The sequence below is a fragment of the Oncorhynchus mykiss genome, chromosome 13, assembly GCF_057628025.1.
Source record: "Oncorhynchus mykiss isolate SJ-2025 chromosome 13, ASM5762802v1, whole genome shotgun sequence".
NCBI classification, from domain to species: Eukaryota; Metazoa; Chordata; class Actinopteri; order Salmoniformes; family Salmonidae; genus Oncorhynchus; species Oncorhynchus mykiss.
The window spans coordinates 8,956,295-8,980,027 of NC_143034.1; the positions used below are offsets into that span (position 1 = coordinate 8,956,295).

A 23,733-nucleotide genomic window follows, 5' to 3' on the forward strand; every position below is an offset into this window, starting at 1 on the left:
TACGGGGGACTGGTGTGTATATGTCCCCTAACCTCAGCATGTCTTAATGTAGTTATAACGCATCTGTCAGCTGTATGAAGCGTTATAATGCTACGTTGACGTCTCGTGTTTTCGCCAGACTGTTCCTGATGAGGATCATAGATATTCCCTACCTCAACATCAGCGGACCCGACCGTGAGTAGTTCAATGGGATACTGTATACTGTACAACACAGTAGTATTAGTTCAATGGGATACTATATACTGTACAACACAGTATTGGTAGTTCAATGGGATACTATATACTGTACAACACAGTATTGGTAGTTCAATGTGATACTATATACTGTACAACACAGTAGTATTAGTAGTTCAATCTGATACTATATACTCAACAACACAGTAGTATTAGTAGTTAAATGTGATACTATATACTGTACAACACAGTATTAGTAGTTAAATGTGATACTATATACTGTACAACACAGTATTAGTAGTTAAATGTGATACTATATACTGTACAGCACAGTATTAGTAGTTCAATGGGATACTACACACTGTACATCACCATGTCCTACAGCACAGCAGTATTAGACACTACCTCGTCTGCGTATAGTCGGCAGCGGAAAGAAAATGGAGAGGATTTATTAAAGATGGCATACAGAAATGGGCCGTGGTAATGATGTACATAAACCATTGGTCAGTGGTGACTGAACGTTCCTTGTTCCCCTCTTTCACTCTCTTTATCTCCTCCCCCTCTGTCTCGCCCCCTCTGCCCCCCCCCCCCCCCCCCCCCCTTCCCTTCCTCTCCTCTGCAGTCCAGCCCAAGAGGGATCATGTTCTTTACGTCACCTTCCCTAAGGAGTGGAAGACCAGTGACCTCTACCAGCTGTTCAGTGCCTTTGGTAAGATGATAATAATATATATCACTGCCGGGTCACTGCCGCCTGGGCCGGGTCACTGCCGCCTGGGCCGGGTCACTGCCGCCTGGGCCGGGTCACTGCCGCCTGGGCCAACACACCTTTTTAATTCCCATGTCTTCCTGCATGTCTCCTAGGTAACATCCAGGTGTCGTGGATTGATGACACGTCAGCGTTTGTATCTCTGAGTCAGACGGACCAGGTTCAGATCGGTGAGTACTGGCCTACCAATAAGCCTCTTCCCTGCGCTACGTTTGACACAGAGACCAGCCCTGTTCCCTGTATAGTGCGCTACGTTTGACCCAGAGACCGGCCCTGTTCCCTATATAGTGCGCTACGTTTGACCCAGAGACCAGCCCTGTTCCCTATATAGTGGGCTACGTTTGACACAGAGACCAGCCCTGTTCCCTATATAGTGCGCTACGTTTGACCCAAAGACCAGCCCTGTTCCCCCAAAAGGTGCGCTACGTTTGACCCAGAGACCAGTACTGGACTTGGGCCGGAGCTCACATGATGGGAGTACCGGGCCAGCAGCACCTCCAATGTTCTGCATCTTTATTCTGACCCCGACTCCCGTTCCCTAGAAAGCAACTTAACATGTAAATGAGTCACAGTTTATATTAACTCTGACCCCGACTCCCGTTCCCTAGAAAGCAACTTAACATGTAAATGAGTCACAGTTTATATTAACTCTGACCCCGACTCCCGTTCCCTAGAAAGCAACTGAACATGTAAATGAGTCACAGTTTATATTAACTCTGACCCCGACTCCCGTTCCCTAGAAAACAACTGAACATGTAAATGAGTCACAGTTTATATTAACTCTGACCCTGACTCCCGCTCCCTAGAAAACAACTGAACATGTAAATGAGTCACAGTTTATATTAACTCTGACCCCGACTCCCGCTCCCTAGAAAACAACTGAACATGTAAATGAGTCACAGTTTATATTAACTCTGACCCTGACTCCCGCTCCCTAGAAAACAACTGAACATGTAAATGAGTCACAGTTTATATTAACTCTGACCCCGACTCCCGCTCCCTAGAAAACAACTGAACATGTAAATGAGTCACAGTTTATATTAACTCTGACCCTGACTCCCGTTCCCTAGAAAGCAACTGAACATGTAAATGAGTCACAGTTTATATTAACTCTGACCCCGACTCCCGTTTCCTAGAAAACAACTGAACATGTAAATGAGTCGCAGTTTATATTAACTCTGACCCCGACTCCCGTTCCCTCCTCTGCGTGTCCAGCGATGAACACCAGTCGCTATGCGGAGAGCTACCGTATCCAGACGTATGCTGAGTATGTCCAGGGCAGGCAGCAGGTCAGGGAGAGCCAGGGCCATTCTACCCAGTCCTGGGACGAGGACGGCTGGGTTAAACCGCACTACACCTCCCCTTCTACAGTTGGTGCTGGTCCTACTGGCTACAGCTACGGTCACAACAGGTACACGCCTTTCACACACTGACACACACACTGACACACACACTGACACACACACACACACACACACTTCATTTGATGGACTTTTAATGGAAGAGGGCTGAAAGGCGTCTTGTCAATTAAAATGTCCCTGTTCTCTTATTAAGAGAAGTTAAGGATGTTCCACCAGGTCACCATGGAGTCTCTAAGGCAGGTTGATGTTTTAAATGTGACGGCCGGTCCGTGTGTTGTGGGCGTCAGGCCGTCGTTGGGGAAACGCTGCGTCAGTCCGATCCAGGAGGAGCAGCCCACGGAGGGAGAGGCTCAGAGATCACACGCTGATGGATGGAGTGGCTACACACACACTCTCACACACTCCGACACGGGCAGCAAGAAGATCAGGACCGACGGTAAGGACACACCACACACCACACACACTCCGACACGGGCAGCAAGAAGATCAGGACCGACAGTAAGGACACACACACACTCCCCTGCTAGAATACGGACATTAAGGACACACACACACTCCCCTGCTTGACGACAGACAGTAAGGACACACACACACTCCCCTGCTAGAAGACGGACAGTAACTAAGTGTATATATTCACCACCAGAGTACAAATCAGCAACAAAATGTTTAAATGAAAACACGGATCAAGAAACATCTGATCTGTGGTCTGTGTTGTCTCTAGGGGTGTGTGGATCTGATCTGTGGTCTGTCTCTAGGGGTGTGTGGATCTGATCTGGTCTGTGTTGTCTCTAGGGGTGTGGATCTGATCTGTGGTCTGTGTTGTCTCTAGGGGTGTGTGGATCTGATCTGTGTTGTCTCTAGGGGTGTGTGGATCTGATCTGTGTTGTCTCTAGGGGTGTGTGGATCTGATCTGTGTTGTCTCTAGGGGTGTGGATCTGTGGTCTGTGTTGTCTCTAGGGGTGTGTGGATCTGTGGTCTGTGTTGTCTCTAGGGGTGTGTGGATCTGTGGTCTGTGTTGTCTCTATGGGTGTGTGGATCTGATCTGTGGTCTGTGTTGTCTCTAGGGGTGTGTGGATCTGATCTGTGGTCTGTGTTGTCTCTAGGGGTGTGTGGATCTGATCTGTGGTCTGTGTTGTCTCTAGGGGTGTGTGGATCTGATCTGTGGTCTGTGTTGTCTCTAGGGGTGTGTGGATCTGATCTGGTCTGTGTTGTCTCTAGGGGTGTGGATCTGATCTGGTCTGTGTTGTCTCTAGGGGTGTGGATCTGATCTGTGGTCTGTGTTGTCTCTAGGGGTGTGTGGATCTGATCTGTGGTCTGTGTTGTCTCTAGGGGTGTGTGGATCTGATGTGGTCTGTCTCGTCTCTAGGGGTGTGTGGGTCTGATCTGTGGTCTGTCTCTAGGGGTGTGTAGATCTGATCTGTGGTATGTGTTGTCTCTAGGGGTGTGTGGATCTGATCTGTGGTCTGTGTTGTCTCTAGGGGTGTGTGGGTCTGATCTGTGGTCTGTCTCTAGGGGTGTGTAGATCTGATCTGTGGTCTGTGTTGTCTCTAGGGGTGTGTGGGTCTGATCTGTGTTGTCTCTAGGGGGTGTGGATCTGATCTGTGGTCTGTGTTGTCTCTAGGGGTGTGTGGGTCTGATCTGTGGTCTGTGTTGTCTCTAGGGGTGTGTGGGTCTGATCTGTGGTCTGTGTTGTCTCTAGGGGTGTGTGGGTCTGATCTGTGGTCTGTGTTGTCTCTAGGGGTGTGTGGGTCTGATCTGTGGTCTGTGTTGTCTCTAGGGGTGTGTGGGTCTGATCTGTGGTCTGTGTTGTCTCTAGGGGTGTGTGGATCTGATGTGGTCTGTGTTGTCTCTAGAGGTGTGTGGATCTGATGTGGTCTGTGTTGTCTCTAGGGGTGTGTGGATCTGATCTGTGGTCTGTGTTGTCTCTAGGGGTGTGTGGATCTGATCTGTGGTCTGTGTTGTCTCTAGGGGGGTGTGGATCTGATCTGTGGTCTGTGTTGTCTCTAGGGGGGTGTGGATCTGATCTGTGGTCTGTGTTGTCTCTAGGGGGGTGTGGATCTGATGTGGTCTGTGTTGTCTCTAGGGGGGTGTGGATCTGATGTGGTCTGTGTTGTCTCTAGGGGTGTGTGGATCTGATGTTGTCTCTAGGGGGGTGTGGATCTGATCTGTGGTCTGTGTTGTCTCTAGGGGGGTGTGGATCTGATCTGTGGTCTGTGTTGTCTCTAGGGGGGTGTGGGTCTGATCTGTGGTCTGTGTTGTCTCTAGGGGTGTGTGGGTCTGATCTGTGGTCTGTGTTGTCTCTAGGGGTGTGTGGATCTGATGTGGTCTGTTGTCTCTAGGGGTGTGTGGATGTGGTCTGTTGTCTCTAGGGGTGTGTGGATCTGATCTGTGGTCTGTGTTGTCTCTAGGGGTGTGTGGGTCTGATCTGTGGTCTGTGGTCTCTAGGGGTGTGTGGATCTGATCTGTGGTCTGTGTTGTCTCTAGGGGGGTGTGGATCTGATCTGTGGTCTGTGTTGTCTCTAGGGGGGTGTGGATCTGATCTGTGGTCTGTTGTCTCTAGGGGGGTGTGGATCTGATCTGTGGTCTGTTGTCTCTAGGGGGGTGTGGGTCTGATCTGTGGTCTGTCTCTAGGGGTGTGTGGATCTGATCTGTGGTCTGTCTCGGGGGTGTGTGAATCTGATCTGTGGTCTGTCTCGGGGGGGGGGGGGGGGTGTGGGTCTGGTCTGTGTTGTCTCTAGGGGTGTGTGGATCTGATCTGTGGTCTGTCTCTAGGGGTGTGTGGATCTGATCTGTGGTCTGTCTCTAGGGGTGTGTGGATCTGATCTGTGGTCTGTCTCTAGGGGTGTGTGGGTCTGATCTGTGGTCTGTCTCTAGGGGTGTGTGGGTCTGGTCTGTGGTCTGTCTCTAGGTGTGTGTAGATCTGATCTGTGGTCTGTCTCGGGGGGTGTGTGGGTCTGATCTGTGGTCTGTCTCTAGGGGTGTGTAGATCTGATCTGTGGTCTGTCTCTAGGGGTGTGTAGATCTGATCTGTGGTCTGTCTCTAGGGGTGTGTAGATCTGATCTGTGGTCTGTCTCTAGGGATGTGTAGGTCTTATCTGTGGTCTGTCTCTAGGGGTGTGTAGGTCTTATCTGTGGTCTGTCTCTAGGGGTGTGTGGGTCTGGTCTGTGGTCTGTCTCTAGGGGTGTGTAGGTCTTATCTGTGGTCTGTCTCGGGGGGTGTGTGGGTCTGGTCTGTGGTCTGTCTCTAGGTGTGTGTAGATCTGATCTGTGGTCTGTCTCGGGGGGTGTGTGGGTCTGATCTGTGGTCTGTCTCTAGGGGTGTGTAGATCTGATCTGTGGTCTGTCTCTAGGGGTGTGTAGATCTGATCTGTGGTCTGTCTCTAGGGGTGTGTAGATCTGATCTGTGGTCTGTCTCTAGGGGTGTGTAGGTCTTATCTGTGGTCTGTCTCTAGGGGTGTGTAGGTCTTATCTGTGGTCTGTCTCTAGGGGTGTGTGTACGGACGTATGCAGGAGTAGTGGACAGCAGGACGTCAGAAGGCTGGCTGAAAACTCAGTAAGTAAAGATGTGTACAGTTGAACACGTGACTCCAGTACTTGCAGTGCTGCCTTGAACCTGGAACAACTACTTGGGTGTTCGTTGAAGGAAGCTAAGCCTGTGATTGGTTGCTGTTCCCTGTAGGTCTGGGTCTGATTCGTCGAGCATGAGTCCGATCCAGGAAGAGGCGGGGTCGGAGGCGGGAGACGACGCTAGTGATCCGGCGGCGGGCGAATGGCAACAGCAGCCTTCAACCAATCAGAGCAAGAAGAGCCGCAAGAACAACAAGAAGAGGAAGACTGATGGTGAGACGAGTGAGAGCCGAACGACTAAAACAGCACCTTAAGGAAATGCAAAGCTACAAATGTGTCGTTTTTAAAAAAAAATCCAGTTTCGTCCCCCTCAGGTTCTCTAGCAGGTTATTCCAGAGGCTGGGGTATAGTTACTACAGGCTGCCTCTTGGTCCCCCTCAGGTTCTCTAGCAGGTTATTCCAGATGCTGGGGTATAGTTACTACAGGCTGCCTCTTGGTCCCCCTCAGGTTCTCTAGCAGGTTATTCCAGATGCTGGGGTATAGTTACTACAGGCTGCCTCTCCATGCCTCTTGGTCCCCCTCAGGTCCTCTAGCAGGTTATTCCAGAGGCTGGGGTATAGATACTACAGGATGCCTCTCCATGCCTCTTGGTCCCCCTCAGGTCCTCTAGCAGGTTATTCCAGATGCTGGGGTATAGTTACTACAGGCTGCCTCTCCATGCCTCTTGGTCCCCCTCAGGTTCTCTAGCAGGTTATTCCAGATGCTGGGGTATAGTTACTACAGGCTGCCTCTCCATGCCTCTTGGTCCCCCTCAGGTTCTCTAGCAGGTTATTCCAGAGGCTGGGGTTTAGTTACTACAGGCTGCCTCTTGGTCCCCCTCAGGTTCTCTAGCAGGTTATTCCAGATGCTGGGGTATAGTTACTACAGGCTGCCTCTTGGCCCCCCTCAGGTTCTCTAGCAGGTTATTCCAGATGCTGGGGTATAGTTACTACAGGCTGCCTCTCCATGCCTCTTGGTCCCCCTCAGGTTCTCTAGCAGGTTATTCCAGAGGCTGGGGTTTAGTTACTACAGGCTGCCTCTTGGTCCCCCTCAGGTTCTCTAGCAGGTTATTCCAGATGCTGGGGTATAGTTACTACAGGCTGCCTCTTGGCCCCCCTCAGGTTCTCTAGCAGGTTATTCCAGATGCTGGGGTATAGTTACTACAGGCTGCCTCTCCATGCCTCTTGGTCCCCCTCAGGTTCTCTAGCAGGTTATTCCAGATGCTGGGGTTTAGTTACTACAGGCTGCCTCTTGGTCCCCCTCAGGTTCTCTAGCAGGTTATTCCAGATGCTGGGGTATAGTTACTACATGCTGCCTCTCCATGCCTCTTGGTCTGAGGCTTTGGGAGAGTTAAAAGGCCAGAGGACCTGAGGGACCTGCTTGGGTACATCACTTAAAATAATGTCTGACATGTATTGAGGTGCACAAATCATGGATTGATTTTAAAAATCAATAGAAGAATCTGAACGTTTTTAATTGTTAAACTGGCAGCCAGTGCAGAGACTTTTTTAAACCGGTGTAAAGTGTGTTCTCCTCAGTACCCACGCTGTAGAGACCTTTTAAACCGGTGTAGAGTGTGTTCTCCTCAGTACCCACGCTGTAGAGACCTTTTAAACCGGTGTAAAGTGTGTTCTCCTCAGTACCCAAGCTGCAGAGACCTTTTAAACCGGTGTAAAGTGTGTTCTCCTCAGTACCCACGCTGTAGAGACCTTTTAAACCGGTGTAGAGTGTGTTCTCGTCAGTACCCACGCTGCAGAGACCTTTTAAACCGGTGTAAAGTGTGTTCTCCTCAGTACCCACGCTGCAGAGACCTTTTAAACCGGTGTAAAGTGTGTTCTCCTCAGTACCCAAGCTGTAGAGACCTTTTAAACCGGTGTAAAGTGTGTTCTCCTCAGTACCCAAGCTGTAGAGACCTTTTAAACCGGTGTAGAGTGCGTTCTCGTCGGTACCCACGCTGCAGAGACCTTTTAAACCGGTGTAAAGTGTGTTCTCCTCAGTACCCAAGCTGTAGAGACCTTTTAAACCGGTGTAAAGTGTGTTCTCCTCAGTACCCACGCTGCAGAGACCTTTTTAAACCGGTGTAAAGTGTGTTCTCCTCAGTACCCAAGCTGCAGAGACCTTTTAAACCGGTGTAAAGTGTGTTCTCCTCAGTACCCACGCTGTAGAGACCTTTTAAACCGGTGTAAAGTGTGTTCTCCTCAGTACCCACGCTGTAGAGACCTTTTAAACCGGTGTAAAGTGTGTTCTCCTCAGTACCCACGCTGTAGAGACCTTTTAAACCGGTGTAAAGTGTGTTCTCCTCAGTACCCACGCTGCAGAGACCTTTTAAACCGGTGTAAAGTGTGTTCTCCTCAGTACCCACGCTGCAGAGACCTTTTAAACCGGTGTAGAGTGTGTTCTCGTCGGTACCCACGCTGCAGAGTTCTGTATGTGGTTTTGCAGTAGACCAATGTCTTTCCTGGGTCGACCAGACAGGAGAGCGTTACAGGAGTCAACCCTGCTGGTAATAAAAAGGATGAGTCTCTTATATCAAGGTTCCTTTATTGCTGGTGAATTCAAAATGTGTGGCCAGATTCTCTCTCGTTTTCGGCTCCAGTAATAAGAACTTCGGTCTTGATTTATCTGGAGGAAGTCAAACCGTGTAAAGTATTTAAAAAATCGCTAAATAGTCAAATGTATCTGTGGAGGGAACATCCTCTGGTGCCAGACCCTGATAAGTTGGAGCCTAACAGCTTGGCTGTGCGTTTGCTCTCTGCTTCTCTCTATTGGAACAGTGGTCCGCAGCATCATCACCAGGACAATGAAACACCAGTGGTGTACCTCAGGTTGACTGACTGGGACCTGTCTCTCTGTCTCTCGTCTTTCCCTCCCTCTAGGTTCAGAGACGACGTCTTCTCTGTTCGACGTACCTCAGGTCTGGTAGCGATGGAACCCTGGCTCCTTACCACCTGGGTTCCTACTTCCTACCCCTGGCCACTTGACTCCTACCCCCTAGGACCGGGTTTGGAACGAGGCCTGAAGTTTCAACCAGCTGTACTTATCTGACTGGCTGAGAGAAACAAAGCCATAAATCATGATAGGATTCCTCAGCATGTGGTATAGCAGGATATTCTTTAGGAAAGAAAAATACGGTCCTAAATGGCACCCTATTCCGTATATAGTACACTACTTTTAACTACGGCCAATAGGGCTCTGGTTCAAACTAGTGCACTATGGATTATGTCCCAAATGGCACCCTAATCTCTTTTTCACTGCCTTTTTTGTTGTTGCTCGCACTGTTTTTCATTTCTGATTGTTTGATAAATCTCCTGTATCGTGATGGATTAGGTAGTTACCACTCTGCATGTTGTGGCGCTACTGACAGCTGTTCAGTATGGAGAGAGAACTCGCACCCAGGCTCTACTCGCCTGACCCACCAGGCTCTGAAATGGCAGTCTGATCTCTGTTCCACTACTCTTAACCAGGGGTCTATAGCGCTCTGGTCAAAACTAGTGCTCTATATAGGGGGATGGGGGCCATTTGGTTCACAGCCTGATCACTGTTCCACTACTCTTAACCAGGGGTCTATAGCGCTCTGGTCAAAACTAGTGCTCTATATAGGGGGATGGGGGGCCATTTGGTTCACAGCCTGATCTCTGTTCCACTACTCTTAACCAGGGGTCTATAGCGTTCTGGTCAAAACTAGTGCTCTATATAGGGGGATGGGGGCCATTTGGTTCACAGCCAGGGTCTGTGTTCCATGAGGATCAACGTTTATAGAATATTCATCTAGAAATACACTATCTAGATTTGATGCGCTTCTTTGTTCTATAGAAGAGGGAATCGTGTCATGGTGTGGGTGTGTATTTTCTACGTTGTATCATCCTGAACAGGCTCGTTGTTCCACGACCTCCTAGTTACTGTCACCGAGTCTGAAATCTTTCCCCTCACTGTGTCTGTTACCGGTGCCAAACCGGTTTAGTTTTAACCGTAAAAATGTTGCCTCCGTGTCCCGTTCATCGTGAACCATCATTAAGTGTCTCTTAAACCCCCCCCAATGCCACTTGACTGATTCTAGTGTAACACTGTCCTGGTGCTGTAGTAGGATTTTAAATGTAGTTTAAGTAACTTCCTTTTTAAAAAATATGTATAAAGTTAAAGCCCCTCCCCTCTAATTTTATAGATCCTGCTAGAACCTTCTCTGATGTTGTGTCCTAAATGGCTCCCTGTGTAGTGCAGTGTACTAGAAAGGGAATAGGGCCCTGTGTAGTGCAGTGTACTAGAAAGGGAATAGGGCCCTGTGTAGTGCAGTGTACTAGAAAGGGAATAGGAAGCCATTTTGTGAAACAACAAGAGGTGTGTTTTTTTTGGCGTGGTTGGTCTTTTCCCTACAACAGACAAACAGTCTAGTGGCATTATTACTTTTGTATGGAAGACTTTTTTGTTGTTTTTTTTGTGGCGTTTAAATGTCTTTATTTTTGCTGTCTTTACTTTCCCCTCGTTGTTACGTCCTCCCCTGCAACTGTGTCAAATATTGTATCAATGCAAAACGTGTCAACGTTAAAGAATACGCTGTTTTTTGTATGAAAAAATGTCTAAACAAATATTTCCTTATGAACAGGAACAATTAAAGAAGGTTTCTTAGTAATCCAGTGTTTTTCCTTTTTCATCTATTTAGTAGTGTTCTATATATCCACGGCAACGTTACAGTACTGAATAGATCCTACAGCGACGGCTGGGATGGTCTATATCCACGGCAACGTTACAGTACTAAATAGATCCTACACCGATGGCTGAGATGTTCTATATCCATGGCAACGTTACATCTCGGCCGTCGCTGTCGGATCTATTTAGTACTGTTCTGTATCCACGGCAACGTCACGTCTCAGCTTGTCGGTGTAGGATCTATTTAGTACTGTTCTATATCCACGGCAACGTCACGTCTCAGCTTGTCGGTGTGGGCGTTTTCTTACTGTTCAGTTTGTGTATTTTCTTCCCAACACAAACATGTATAGACAGATCCACATCACCTACGTCTTGACAATTATAATCAAACCTTAAGGTATCATGTGTTTTTTATTAGAAATGAGCTCAGTTTAAACCGGTGTAAAGTGTGTTCTCGTCGGTGCCCATGCTGTAGAGACCTTTTAAACCGGTGTAAAGTGTGTTCTCGTCAGTACGGTCAGTTTATCCTTCAATTTCTAGTAGTGGAAGATGTTTTTTCTAAATGTCTTGTCAGTTTGCCTGTGAAGTGCCAACCCTGGTCATGGATGTGATGGCGCAGACCTGATCACAATTTAAATGTTTCTTACGTCGCTGCCAATGAAGGCGCCCAACTGCCTGGCACTTCAGGCTAGAACACCAGGAGCAATTATATCTGGACAGTGTTAGTCTGAATGACATGTGTATATAATTATACAACTGCCTGGCACTTCAGGCTAGAAAGCCAGGAGCAATTATATCTGGACAGTGTTAGTCTGAATGACATGTACAGTGCCTTGCGAAAGTATTCGGCCCCCTTGAACTTTGCGACCTTTTGCCACATTTCAGGCTTCAAACATAAAGATATAAAACTATTTTTTTGTGAAGAATCAACAACAAGTGGGACACAATCATGAAGTGGAACGACATTTATTGGATATTTCAAACTTTTTTAACAAATCAAAAACTGAAAAATTGGGCGTGCAAAATTATTCAGCCCCCTTAAGTTAATACTTTGTAGCGCCACCTTTTGCTGCGATTACAGCTGTAAGTTGCTTGGGGTATGTCTCTATAGGTTTTGCACATCGAGAGACTGACATTTTTTCCCATTCCTCCTTGCAAAACAGCTCGAGCTCAGTGAGGTTGGATGGAGAGCATTTGTGAACAGCAGTTTTCAGTTCTTTCCACAGATTCTCGATTGGATTCAGGTCTGGACTTTGACTTGGCCATTCTAACACCTGGATATGTTTATTTTTGAACCATTCCATTGTAGATTTTGCTTTATGTTTTGGATCATTGTCTTGTTGGAAGACAAATCTCCGTCCCAGTCTCAGGTCTTTTGCAGACTCCATCAGGTTTTCTTCCAGAATGGTCCTGTATTTGTCCCCATCAATTTTAACCATCTTCCCTGTCCCTGCTGAAGAAAAGCAGGCCCAAACCATGATGCTGCCACCACCATGTTTGACAGTGGGGGGATGGTGTGTTCAGCTGTGTTGCTTTTACGCCAAACATAACGTTTTGCATTGTTGCCAAAAAGTTCAATTTTGGTTTCATCTGACCAGAGCACCTTCTTCCACATGTTTGGTGTGTCTCCCAGGTGGCTTGTGGCAAACTTTAAACAACACTTTTTATGGATATCTTTAAGAAATGGCTTTCTTCTTGCCACTCTTCCATAAAGGCCAGATTTGTGCAATATACGACTGATTGTTGTCCTATGGACAGAGTCTCCCACCTCAGCTCTAGATCTCTGCAGTTCATCCAGAGTGATCATGGGCCTCTTGGCTGCATCTCTGATCAGTCTTCTCCTTGTATGAGCTGAAAGTTTAGAGGGACGGCCAGGTCTTGGTAGATTTGCAGTGGTCTGATACTCCTTCCATTTCAATATTATCGCTTGCACAGTGCTCCTTGGGATGTTTAAAGCTTGGGAAATATTTTTGTATCCAAATCCGGCTTTAAACTTCTTCACAACAGTATCTCGGACCTGCCTGGTGTGTTCCTTGTTCTTCATGATGCTCTCTGCGCTTTTAACGGACCTCTGAGACTATCACAGTGCAGGTGCATTTATACAGAGACTTGATTACACACAGGTGGATTGTATTTATCATCATTAGTCATTTAGGTCAACATTGGATCATTCAGAGATCCTCACTGAACTTCTGGAGAGAGTTTGCTGCACTGAAAGTAAAGGGGCTGAATAATTTTGCACTCCCAATTTTTCAGTTTTTGATTTGTTAAAGTTTGAAATATCCAATAAATGTCGTTCCACTTCATGATTATGTCCCACTTGTTGTTGATTCTTCACAAAAAAATAGTTTTATATCTTTATGTTTGAAGCCTGAAATGTGGCAAAAGGTCGCAAAGTTCAAGGGGGCCGAATACTTTCACAAGGCACTGTATATAATTATACAACTGCTTGGCACTTCAGGCTAGAACGCCAGGAGCAATTATATCTGGACAGTGTTAGTCTGAATGACAGGTATATAATTACACAACTGCCTGGCACTTCAGGCTAGAACGCCAGGAGCAATTATATCTGGACAGTGTTAGTCTGAATGACATGTATATAATTATCTAACTGCACCTCCAATCAAATTCATTTATATAGCCCTTTGTACATCAGCTGATATCTCAAAGTGTTGTACAGAAACCCAGCCTAAAACCCCAAACAGCAAGCAATGCAGGTGTAGAAGCACGGTGGCTAGGAAAAACTCCCTAGAAAGGCCAAAACCTAGGAAGAAACCTAGAGAGGAGCCAGGCTATTTGGGGTGGCCAGTTAATAATATGAATAATTTTAAATGAATAATTATTAATAATAATAATCACAGGCAGAACGGTTGAAACTGGAGCAGCAGCACGGCCAGCTGGACTGTGGACAGCAAGGAGTCACCATGCCAGGTAGTCCTGATGTCCATATTACAGCAGAGCCAGAGATGATCAAAACTCTCCACTGACCAGACAGTCAAATAACTGAAGACAAAAACTACAACATCAGAATTCAGTTCAAACAAGTTTACTGTCACAGTTTCCATGATGTTTTTCCATAAGACTCAAAAACAGCCTTTTGAAACACACAACATTCCTCAATATCATCTGCCAAAGTATATACACTTAGGCCTAGATTCAATGAGATCAACTGGCATAGCGGATGTTTTGGTGGCGTCTGAGGGGGAACTGTTGGAGCTGTCGACTATACATAGAAAGAATACACTCAGATTTAAAAATCATTAGACTGGCTGTAGATTACATCACATTTCAGTGTTCTGTTGCCATGTCTAGGCAACAGGGCTGCATGGGATTTCTGTGACTGTGCAAAACCGATTTGAGGTATAATGCCAGGAGCCGCTTATGGATTTGACAGCTCTAATGCAGTTCTACCTCCGACACCACTAAAGTGGATCTGATCGAAATAGAGCCCTAAAAATGTAGATTTTTTTATTTATTTGCTATACACCACTGTGAAACATGTCAATATACTTTAAGTTCATTGAGTCTCTTAGGTATGTGTGTGGTGGAGGGGCGCTTGTTTCTTGGTGTGTAACTAAAGAGTTGTGGAAATGTTATCTTGAAGGACAAAGAACAGTCAATCAATAAATGAATCAATTTTTAAATCCATTGGTTGTAAACGGTAGCTTTCTGTTGCCATGTCTATGAATTTGAGGTTGTTTTCCCCCCATTCCCATCCCTCAGCTTTCTGTTGCCATGTCTATGAATTTGAGGTTGTTTCCCCCCATTCCCATCCCTCAGCTTTCTGTTGCCATGTCTATGAATTTGAGGTTGTTTTCCCCCCATTCCCATCCCTCAGCTTTCTGTTGCCATGTCTATGAATTTGAGGTTGTTTTCCCCCCATTCCCATCCCTTAGCCTTCGGTTGCCATGTCTATGAATTTGAGGTTGGTTTCCCCCATTCCCATCCCTCAGCGTTCTATTGCCATGTCTATGAATTTGAGGTTGTTTTCCCCCCCCATTCCCATCCCTCAGCTTGTTTATACCGAAGATGGAGTGTTGATCTCATCATCTTGGTGTTTTCAACCAAATGATCTTTGGTTGAAAGAATGATCTTCTCATGCTATTGGTGCAATTACTCTTTAAAAAAAAAATATATATATATTATGTTATACAATTGAGAAAAGTCTCAATACAACACGCAACGAAACAAAATTTATTTAATTAAAGCAGAATTCGCATACTGAAGGTTGACAGTGTGAAGAAGGGGAAAAGCCTGAAGAACTGCTGGCCAAAACAAAACAACACAATCCTATCTGCCCTGTTTAAACAAGGTCCTGTTCTCATCTGACTGGGGGTCAATACTGAGGCCCTGTCTGAGTCTTTATAAAGAGGTCTGAGTCTCTCCTGTCTTGGTCTGAGTCTTTATAAAGAGGTCTGGTCTTGGTCTTAGTATTCCAGGCTTGGTCTGAGTCTTTATAAAGAGGTCTTGTCTTGGTCTGAGTCTTTAAAAAGAGGTCCAGTATTGGTCTGAGTCTTTATAAAGAGGTCTGAGTCTCTCCAGTCTTGATCTGAGTCTTTATAAAGAGGTCCAGTCTTGGTCTTGGTCAGAGTCTGAGTCAGTATTAGAGTGTTGCGGGTCTTGACTCCATCGCTGCAGTATACCGGACCAATAGGGGGCGCTGTCTCTCTGGTGTGTCTTCTGGTGTTTCGTAAGAGCTCTTTTCTCTGAGAAACACTTGCCACAGTCAGGGCATTGGTACGGCTTTGCTCGAGGGCTCCGGTCTTGACTCAATCTCTGTTTTTTACCAGGCAAAGAGAAAGCAGAGTTGTGTGCCCCTGACCCGTGTGTGTTGCTGTGTGTCTCTGTTCCGTGTGTGTTGCGCTGGTGTTTCTTCATGGCTTTCTTTTCAGTGAAACGCTTCCCGCAGTCGGGGCACTGGTACGGTTTCTCTCCGGTGTGCGTTAGTATGTGTGTTTTCAGCGTATTTGACTGAGAGAAACTCTTGTCGCAGTAAGTGCAGTGGTACGGTTTCTCACCTGAGTGTATTAGGCGGTGCCGTATTAAAGATGCACCATGCGAAAACTTCATGTCGCAGACGGAGCATTGGAAAGGTTTATCTCCCGTGTGCACCGTCTGGTGACGTTTCATGTATGACTTCTCAGTGAAGCGTTTGTCACAATGGGAGCATTGGTAAGGCTTCTCTCCTGTGTGCTTTCGCTCGTGGATTACCAATCTATGCTTTGAATTGAATTCCTGGCCGCAAGTAAGGCACAGGAACGGATTCTTCTCTCTTACTTCCTTGTTCGTTTTTTGATGCTTGGTTCTCTGATGATTTGACAAGGCCTGAACCACCCTGAAGGTCTTCCCGCAGTCGGGGCAGAGGTGCTGTTTCTCCTCGTGGGTCACCACATGTTTCTTCAGCGCTCCAGATTCCATGAAACCTTTTCCACAGACAGAGCAGACGTGCGGCTTCGCTACTTGCTCTCCGTGCTGCGTTTTCTGATGTCTTCTCAAAGCTGAGTGGAAGCCGAAGCTCTTGCCGCAGTCGGCGCAGAGGTGAGGTTTCTCTCCAGTGTGGGTCCGCAGGTGAGTCTCTAACCCTGCCTTAGAAGCCAGCCTCTTCCCACATTCAGGGCATGGCTCAGAGACCTGTGTCTTGCCTACCTTCTCTCCTTTATGTCTTCTAACATGTGTTCTAAGATTCGAAGAGTCGTTAAATTGCTTCCCGCAAAGGGGGCAAATGAAGGGTTTCTCCCCAGTGTGCATACGAAGGTGCCTTTGATAACTACTTGAGTGAGAGAAGCGTTTGTGGCATTGGGAGCAGCGAAATGGTTTCTCCCCGGTATGCGTTCTCTGGTGGCTTGTCAGCCTTTCCTTTGTTGGGAAATGGCGCTTGCATTCAGGGCATTGGAATTGGTCTCTGTTTAAACGATGCAATTTGGAATGATTCGTTAAGGTAAATAAGGATGCAAAAGTCTTTCCACAATCAGAACAGAGGTGAGGTTTCTCTTCCGAATGGATGGCTTGATGTTTTATTAAGTATCCAGAATCTCTAAAGCCTTTCCCACAGACAGAGCACATGTGGGGCTTCGCACTACCTGCTGCGTGAAGTGCCTGATGTCTTTTCAGAGACGACTGAAAAGAGAAACTCTTCCCACAGTCAGCACAGAGGTGAGGTTTCTCTCCAGTGTGGGTTCTTTGATGGGACCTCAAGGCTCCTGGTTGATTAAAGACTTTCCCACACACTGAACATTCGTGCCGTTTCACTCCTCCGTGCTCTGCATGACTAAGTTTCTGATGTTTGGTCAAGGAGGGACGGAAAGCAAAGCTCTTCCCACAGTCGGGGCAGACGTGAGGTTTCTCTACAGTGTGGGTCTTCAGGTGAATGTTTAGTCTTGTCTTGGTTGACAACTTCTTCCCACAGTGAGAACATGGATGAAGGACTGGCTTCTTTACGGTCTCCTCCTGTTCTGAAGAACCAACATTGTTTTCGGAAGGTTTCTCTTTGGAATGCTCTCCGGAGTGAGTTCTTTTCATGTGTTTCTTCAAGTTTCCTGGATCATTAAAAGGCTTGCCACAACGAGGGCAAATGTATGGTTTCTCCCCAGTATGAGTTCTCAGATGCCTCTTAAGACTAGACAATTCCTTGAATCCCTTCCCGCAGTCAGAGCACTGGTGAGGTTTCTCTCCTGTGTGGGTTACCAGGTGCTCCTCCAAAGCCTTCTTTGTGGGAAACTTCTCCCCACAGTGAGGACATGGTTCACGGTAGAGCCTCTCCACACCCAACATCTCTCCTGGGTGAGCTCTCCTGATGTGTTTCTTCAAGTTTCCTGGATCATTGAAACCTTTCTTACAACGATGGCAAACGTACGGTTTCTCTCCAGTGTGAGTTAGCAGATGTCTCCTAAGACTGGAATGTGTACTGAATGTCTTTCCGCATTCAGAGCATGTGGTTTCAGAAACATAACATTTCTCTCCAGTATGAGTTTTCAGATGCCTGGTAAGGCTGGAAAATGTACTGAATACTTTTCCACATTCAGCGCATATATTTTTCTGTTTCTCTCCAGTGTGAGTTAGCAGATGTCGCTCCAGAATGTCTTTTGTGGCAAGACTCTTCCCACACTGAGCACAGGAGTGGGTTTTCTTGGAGGTTTTCTGCCCCGGTGGTTTCCTGCAGTCCATCAGCTGCACAGACACCCTCTTCAGACCCCAAATTAAGGCGGTACCGGGAGAGGCACGACACAGGGTCTTCGGTGGGCGACGTTTGTCCTAGAAATCACAAAAAGAGACTTAATTAATCAGGATGGGAAACCCTCTCCTACCTGTCAATGAACTTTGAAGTCTTTCAATTCTTCTCATCCTCAATTACTCAACCTCCTCCTCCTCAATAAAGGAGAACGTCTAAGAGGAAGAACATCCAATATTCTCCCAAGGCCTTGCAGGAATCAATGAAAGCATTGAGAAACAAACTAAATACTCACTTTTTGACTGTGAAAAATAAATACTCACTTTCTGCTCTGGTGTATGCTTCTCTGGAGATACCTCCACCTCCAGCCCATCCCTGACCTCCCTGTCCAATTCTTCATCGCAGTCTGCAGCATCACAATCATCGGACTGGCTGGGACTCGTGGACTCTGCCTCCAGCCCATTGTTAGGCAACCAATCCGTGTCCCCTGCGTCACAGTCTGCAGCGTCATTATCATCATCAGATTGGCTGGGACTCATGGGCTCCACCTCCAACCTGTTGCTAGGTAACCCAGCCCCTCCCTCTCCATTCCATTCTCCATTGCAGTCTACAGGATCATCTTCATCGGCTTTGCTGGGACTCACGGGTGCACCACTAGCATCCTCCAGCATCCTTCTGATGTCCTCCTTCAGTTCAACTAACCAAGACATTCCCTGCTCCACCGATTTCATTGAATCCGTATTGTCCCACATTTCCTCCATGATTTTACGCCGCAACGAGCGGTGATCGATTCCTTTAACTTCGGATGCATCTTGGCCATAACGTTCACAAAGGGAGCGTAAATTGTCCTCAGTTAAATTCCATAAACTCTTTTCGATTTCATCCATCAATGTTCCCTTCTTTTGACTCATATTGTCTGTCGAGTTAGAATGTTTCTTGGTAAAAAACAGCAATAATAAATAAAAACCTAGTTATTGAATGGAGCTGTCACAAGTTTGATGTGTCTCTCCTCCCGCTGGGCACAGACGTCAATTCAAGGTCTATTCCATGTTGGTTCAAAGTAATTTAATTAAAATGATGTGAAAACAACGCCGATTCAATCAGTTTGTGCCAAGAGGGCTGTGTTTATTCACAAGTCTTCTACAACTGGAGTCTCATAACACCAGATCGTGTATAGGTCACCTGTGTACATAGGAGGATATGGAGTGAAACAACTGTTTGTATCATTCAATATCTACATGTATATTTCGATTATATTTTTGTCAAGTGTGTCAAATATGTACCTTTTGTATAATGAATTTGTATCTTTAGTTAATAGAACAATATCAGTGACACATTTATTTACCGATTTAATGACATTCCAATGTTCCCATGAGGGATTTTATTTTGAAGGATCCAACCCGGAAGCATTATTCCGCTAGCTAACAGGCTAAGAAAAGAGGAACATCAAGTACAACAGTTAACTAATTGATTATGCACAGCTACAATCGATCTGCATGTGGCTACCAGTCAGCAGAAAACAATACTTGTATTATTATATCGACTCAATTTCAATAATTTGAGCACAGCTTCAAATTAGTTAGCAGGAGCAATTAGCTAGCTAGCTACCAAGCTAAACAGAGCAGGTAGCTAGCCAAGCTAACGGTTATGCAAACCTATCAACTAATTACAACGTTTAGACGACCTTTATGACTGTTGGTAGATACCTAATACTTAACTTACCAGCTCGATTTAAGAAAAAATATTTCCCTGTATTTAGCAGTGTAATATTAGCTAGCTAGCTAGCTAGCTTTTCAAACGCGACCTGTTCACGTTCGAGGAGAAAAGAAACAAAGGGGCGGGGACAACAAAGTACGGAGGCTGAGAAAGGACATGACATGAGAGGAGAGCAGTGGTTCTCAACCAGGGGTACTAGGACCACTCCTGCGTTGTCTTGGCTGTGCGCTCAGGGTCGTCCGGTTGGAAGGTGAATCTTCGCCCCAGTCTGAGCTCATGAGTGCTCTGGAGCAGGTTTTCATCAAGGATCTCTCTGTACTTTGCCTCGAGCCTGACTAGTCTACCAGTCCCTGTCGCTGAAAAACTTGCCCACAGAATGATGCTGCCACCCTCATGCTTCACCGTAGGGATGGTGCCAGGTTTCCTCCAGGCGTAATACTTGGCATTTAAGCCAAAGAGTTCATTCTTTGTTTCATCAGACAAGAGAATCTCGTTGCCTTTTGTCTGTCATGTGCCTTTTTACTGAGGAGCTGCTTCTGTCTGGCCACTCCACCATAAAGGCCTGATTTAGCAGAGTGCTGCAGAGATGGTTGTCCTTCTGAAAGTTTCTCCCATCTTCCACAGAGGAACTCTGGAGCTCTGTCAGAGTGACCATCAGGTTCCTTTGTCACCTCCCTGACCAACGCCCTTCTCCCCCAATTGCTCAGTTTGGCTGGACGGCCAGCTTTAGGAAGAGTCTTGGTGGTTCCAAACTTCTTCCATTTAAGAACGATGGAGGCCACTGTGTTCTTGGGGACCTTCAGTGCTGCAGACATTTTTTGGTTCCCTTCCCCAATCCACCTTGTGACCACAGGTGGACTCCAATCAAGTTGTAGATACATCTGAAGGACGAGCAATGGAAACAGGATGCACCCCGAGCTCAATTTAGAGTCTCATAGCAAAGGGTCTTAATACGTATGTAAATACTGTATTTCTGTTTTTGCTTAGTCAATATGGGGTGTTGTGATGTCATTATGGGGTATTGTGATGTCATTATGGGGTATTGTGATGTCATTATGGGGTATTGTGATGTCATTATGGGGTATTGTGTGTAGATTGATAAGGAAAACAATTCATTCAATCCATTTTATAATAAGGCTGTAATGTAACACAATGTGGAGAAAATCAAGGGGTCTGAATACTTTCCGAATGCACTGTATGTATATGCTTAGAATACCAGTAATATTACATGTACTGAATGATATTGTGAAACATACTGAAGATAACAGGGAGACTGTAAATATTTGGATTTGAATGGATTTTTGAACTTTGCACAGACAAAAACATCCCATAACGATATTTCTCTGTTGTCCCATAATCACTAGTTTTGACTTAATAGCATTCCTTTAATGGGCAACTCAACCACCTGGCAGAGCATATTTTTAAAGAGTTGTTTTACAATTTTAATTTAATCATCCTTAAATTACATTACAACCTTGTAATTTCCCTTCTTTATATATACACAATTAGTGCAAAAACATAAGGTTTGGTTTTGCTCACGTTCACTTCCTGGTTTTCAACCATGGGGTGTTTTAAAAATATGTGAGTCTGATAAATAGCATTGTTTGTTTGAGATGATAAAATATGCCAAACAAAATGCATATGTTTAATTTAATAAAAAATGTGCTGTTCAAATGAGAGGTTGACTGCAAACCTGCATCAACTGCAGGTTTGAGCTGCCTGCCTGTTAAAGGGTCCCTAGCAACAATGGACGCGGCCTCAGGATACGCGCTTTCCAGTTTTCAAATAGTCCAGTGTCGTTCCTTGAGAGTCGTTGCGGCGTCGGGAGGGGAGGGGATATACACGGCAGTGACGATGACCAAATAAAACCATTTTCATTAAGTGATGCAGTCGGTATGTGATGGTGAGGTATTTCAGAAGCACTTGAGTTCCTGTACAATCACACCATGTAACAACAACTCCTTTATTTAACTAGGCAAGTCAGTTAAGAACACATTTTTATATTCAATGATGGCCTAGGAACAGTGGGTTAACTGCCTGTTCAGGGGCAGAACGACAGATTTGTACCATGTCAGCTCGGGGATTTGAACTTGCAACCTTTAAGGTACTAGTCCAACGCTCTAACCACTAGGCTACCCTGCCGCCCCCATGAGTTGTAAATCATGAAACAAACCCTTCCGCCTCATTTTTAATAAGAGAAAACTCATTTCATATGTACATACGGTATTCTATTCAACTATTGCTGTACATATACTATTCTATCCTACGAATTCTACAGATATACAAAATGTTCTTTCCACATACTGTCCATAATATCTATACATCACATATACATCTTGCTCTTTTACTTTTAGATTCATGTGTATTACTGTTAGATATTACTACACTGTTGGAGCTAGGAACACAAGCATTTCGCTACACCCACAATAACGTCTGCTGAATATGTGACCAATAAAATGTGATTTGATTTTTCCTGGGGAATTCTTTCTTCCTGTCGGAGCGATGGACGGGCTGAATGGACGAGAGACAATATATCCAGAGAGAGACACTATTCCGTAAAACAGTATGTTACAGTCCCTGATGTCTCTCTGGAAGGAGATCCTCGCCCTGAGCTTGTCTACTTTATTGTCCAGGGACTGAACGTTAACGAGTAATGTACTCTGAAGCGGTGGATGGTATGCACGCCACCTGTGTCTGACTAGGGCTCCACTTCTTCTCCGGCGTCAGTGTTTTAGTGCAGCTCCCGGGATGAAAACAATTACCTGTCTCAGAAAGTTCAAATAAACAATCCAGGTCAAGAAGTCAAATTCATGCTCATCTAATATCCACAAGTTATTTTCGGCTGTAGATAATAATACAAAAAAATGTTCTGAGCAAATAATGTTACAAATAACACACAAAAATAAAAATATTGCAAAGTTAGAAGCTCATAGCTTTTCCTGGTTAAATAAATAAAATAGCCAACTATGAGCTAGGTTGACCATGCCTGTTGGCGCCATCTTGTGTCAAGAGTTATGTAAACCTAGCTACCAAATACATCATGTGGATGACCCCTTTATTGGTAGATGCTTTACTCACCAGCTCGATTTTAACGCTGTTGTCTTGTAGCTAGCTTTTCTTCTTCTATGGTATTATGGCGGTCCGCAAACAAACAGAGGTGCACGCCACCACCTACTGTGTGGGATGAAAACAAAAAGATCTCACAAAACAAGAAATCCATACAGACTACCAACGGCAACAAAAAAAAACTGAACAAAAACATCCTATTTTATTCTGTTAAAAACGGCAAAGCCAATCCCTACTGAGACTCAGGAACCTGGGAGGGTGGAAAATCTTCCGTACCTGCCAGTAGCATTTTTAGGTCTTCAGCTATGAACTCTCGCGAACCCAGCAACTTTTCTGCCGCAGCCACAATATGTCCAGTTTCTTCGATTCTTGTGCTGTACAATTATTTACTGGGGCAACGAACAGCATAAAATACACCTTTTTCCACACACATCGTCCCCGGTTCTCTCAACTGACAACAAACATTCTCAATGGATACCTTACCTAGCCTAGCTTCACATGTAGGGAGGTGAATGCATACCTTACCTAGCCTAGCTTCACATGTAGGGAGGTGAATGCATACCTTACCTAGTCTAGCATCACATGTAGGGAGGTGACTGCATACCTTACCTAGCCTAGTTTCACATGTAGGGAGGTGAATGCATACGTTACCTAGTCTAGCTTCACATGTAGGGAGGTGAATGCATACCTTACCTAGTCTAGCTTCACATGTAGGGAGGTGAATGCATACCTTACCTAGCCTAGCATCACATGTAGGGAGGTGAATGCATACCTTACCTAGCCTAGCTTCACATGTAGGGAGGTGACTGCATACCTTACCTAGCCTAGCTTCACATGTAGGGAGGTGAATGCATACCTTACCTAGCTTCACATGTAGGGAGGTGAATGCATACCTTACCTAGCTTCACATGTAGGGAGGTGAATGGATACCTTACCTAGCCTAGCTTCACATGTAGGGAGGTGAATGCATACCTTACCTAGCCTAGCTTCACATGTAGGGAGGTGACTGCATACCTTACCTAGCCTAGCTTCACATGTAGGGAGGTGACTGCATACCTTACCTAGCCTAGCATCACATGTAGGGAGGTGAATGGGAGATGCTCTTTATCAAAAAAACAATAGAACCATAGACTTTCTTCTTTTTCCTCCGTTCCAATCATCATCTCAGGCAACGGGCACCAACCACACCTTAGATTATTTTCTTGAGGTATTCAGCATCAACTGCCATAGA

General features: G+C 45.7%; 2 protein-coding genes across 4 annotated transcripts in view; one reads left to right on the forward strand and one right to left on the reverse strand.

Moving 5' to 3' along the window:
• parn (poly(A)-specific ribonuclease (deadenylation nuclease)) overlaps positions 1-10,535 on the forward strand; it is a 31,811-nt gene extending 21,276 nt beyond the window's left edge. For both annotated transcript variants that reach the window (XM_090195072.1, XM_090195073.1), the window contains exons 19-26: positions 119-174; positions 797-883; positions 1,036-1,110; positions 2,156-2,351; positions 2,589-2,737; positions 5,788-5,854; positions 5,981-6,141; positions 8,785-10,535. In XM_090195072.1, the coding sequence (XP_090051198.1) occupies positions 119-174; positions 797-883; positions 1,036-1,110; positions 2,156-2,351; positions 2,589-2,737; positions 5,788-5,854; positions 5,981-6,141; positions 8,785-8,831 (838 nt within the window). In that variant the 3' untranslated portion in view covers positions 8,832-10,535. The remainder of the gene's footprint in view (positions 1-118; positions 175-796; positions 884-1,035; positions 1,111-2,155; positions 2,352-2,588; positions 2,738-5,787; positions 5,855-5,980; positions 6,142-8,784) is intronic.
• Positions 10,536-13,582: 3,047 nt separating this feature from the next.
• LOC110518919 (uncharacterized) lies at positions 13,583-19,667 on the reverse strand. 2 transcript variants are annotated; one of them, XM_036948748.2, is made up of 4 exons: positions 19,443-19,568; positions 19,066-19,149; positions 18,044-18,902; positions 13,583-17,803 (listed from the first exon to the last, which is right to left on the reverse strand). In XM_036948748.2, the coding sequence occupies exons 3-4, from the start codon at positions 18,629-18,631 to the stop codon at positions 15,110-15,112; spliced, it is 3,282 nt and encodes a 1,093-aa protein (XP_036804643.2). In that variant the 5' UTR covers positions 18,632-18,902; positions 19,066-19,149; positions 19,443-19,568; the 3' UTR covers positions 13,583-15,109. The 2 variants fall into 2 exon arrangements, with proteins under 2 accessions (XP_036804643.2, XP_036804642.2); XM_036948747.2 differs by lacking the exon at positions 19,066-19,149 and having other exon boundaries at positions 19,443-19,667.
• Positions 19,668-23,733: the final 4,066 nt, after the last annotated feature.

What these genes read in the sequence shown, in the direction of transcription:
- LOC110518919 (XM_036948747.2), bottom strand. Translation starts at nt 18,631, where the DNA reads ATGAGTCAAAAGAAGGGAACATTGATGGATGAAATCGAAAAGAGTTTA. An exon ending in AGCATACACCAGAGCAGAAA is followed by an intron (nt 17,804 to 18,043) that starts GTGAGTATTTAT and finishes TGTGATTTCTAG; the next exon opens with GACAAACGTCGCCCACCGAA.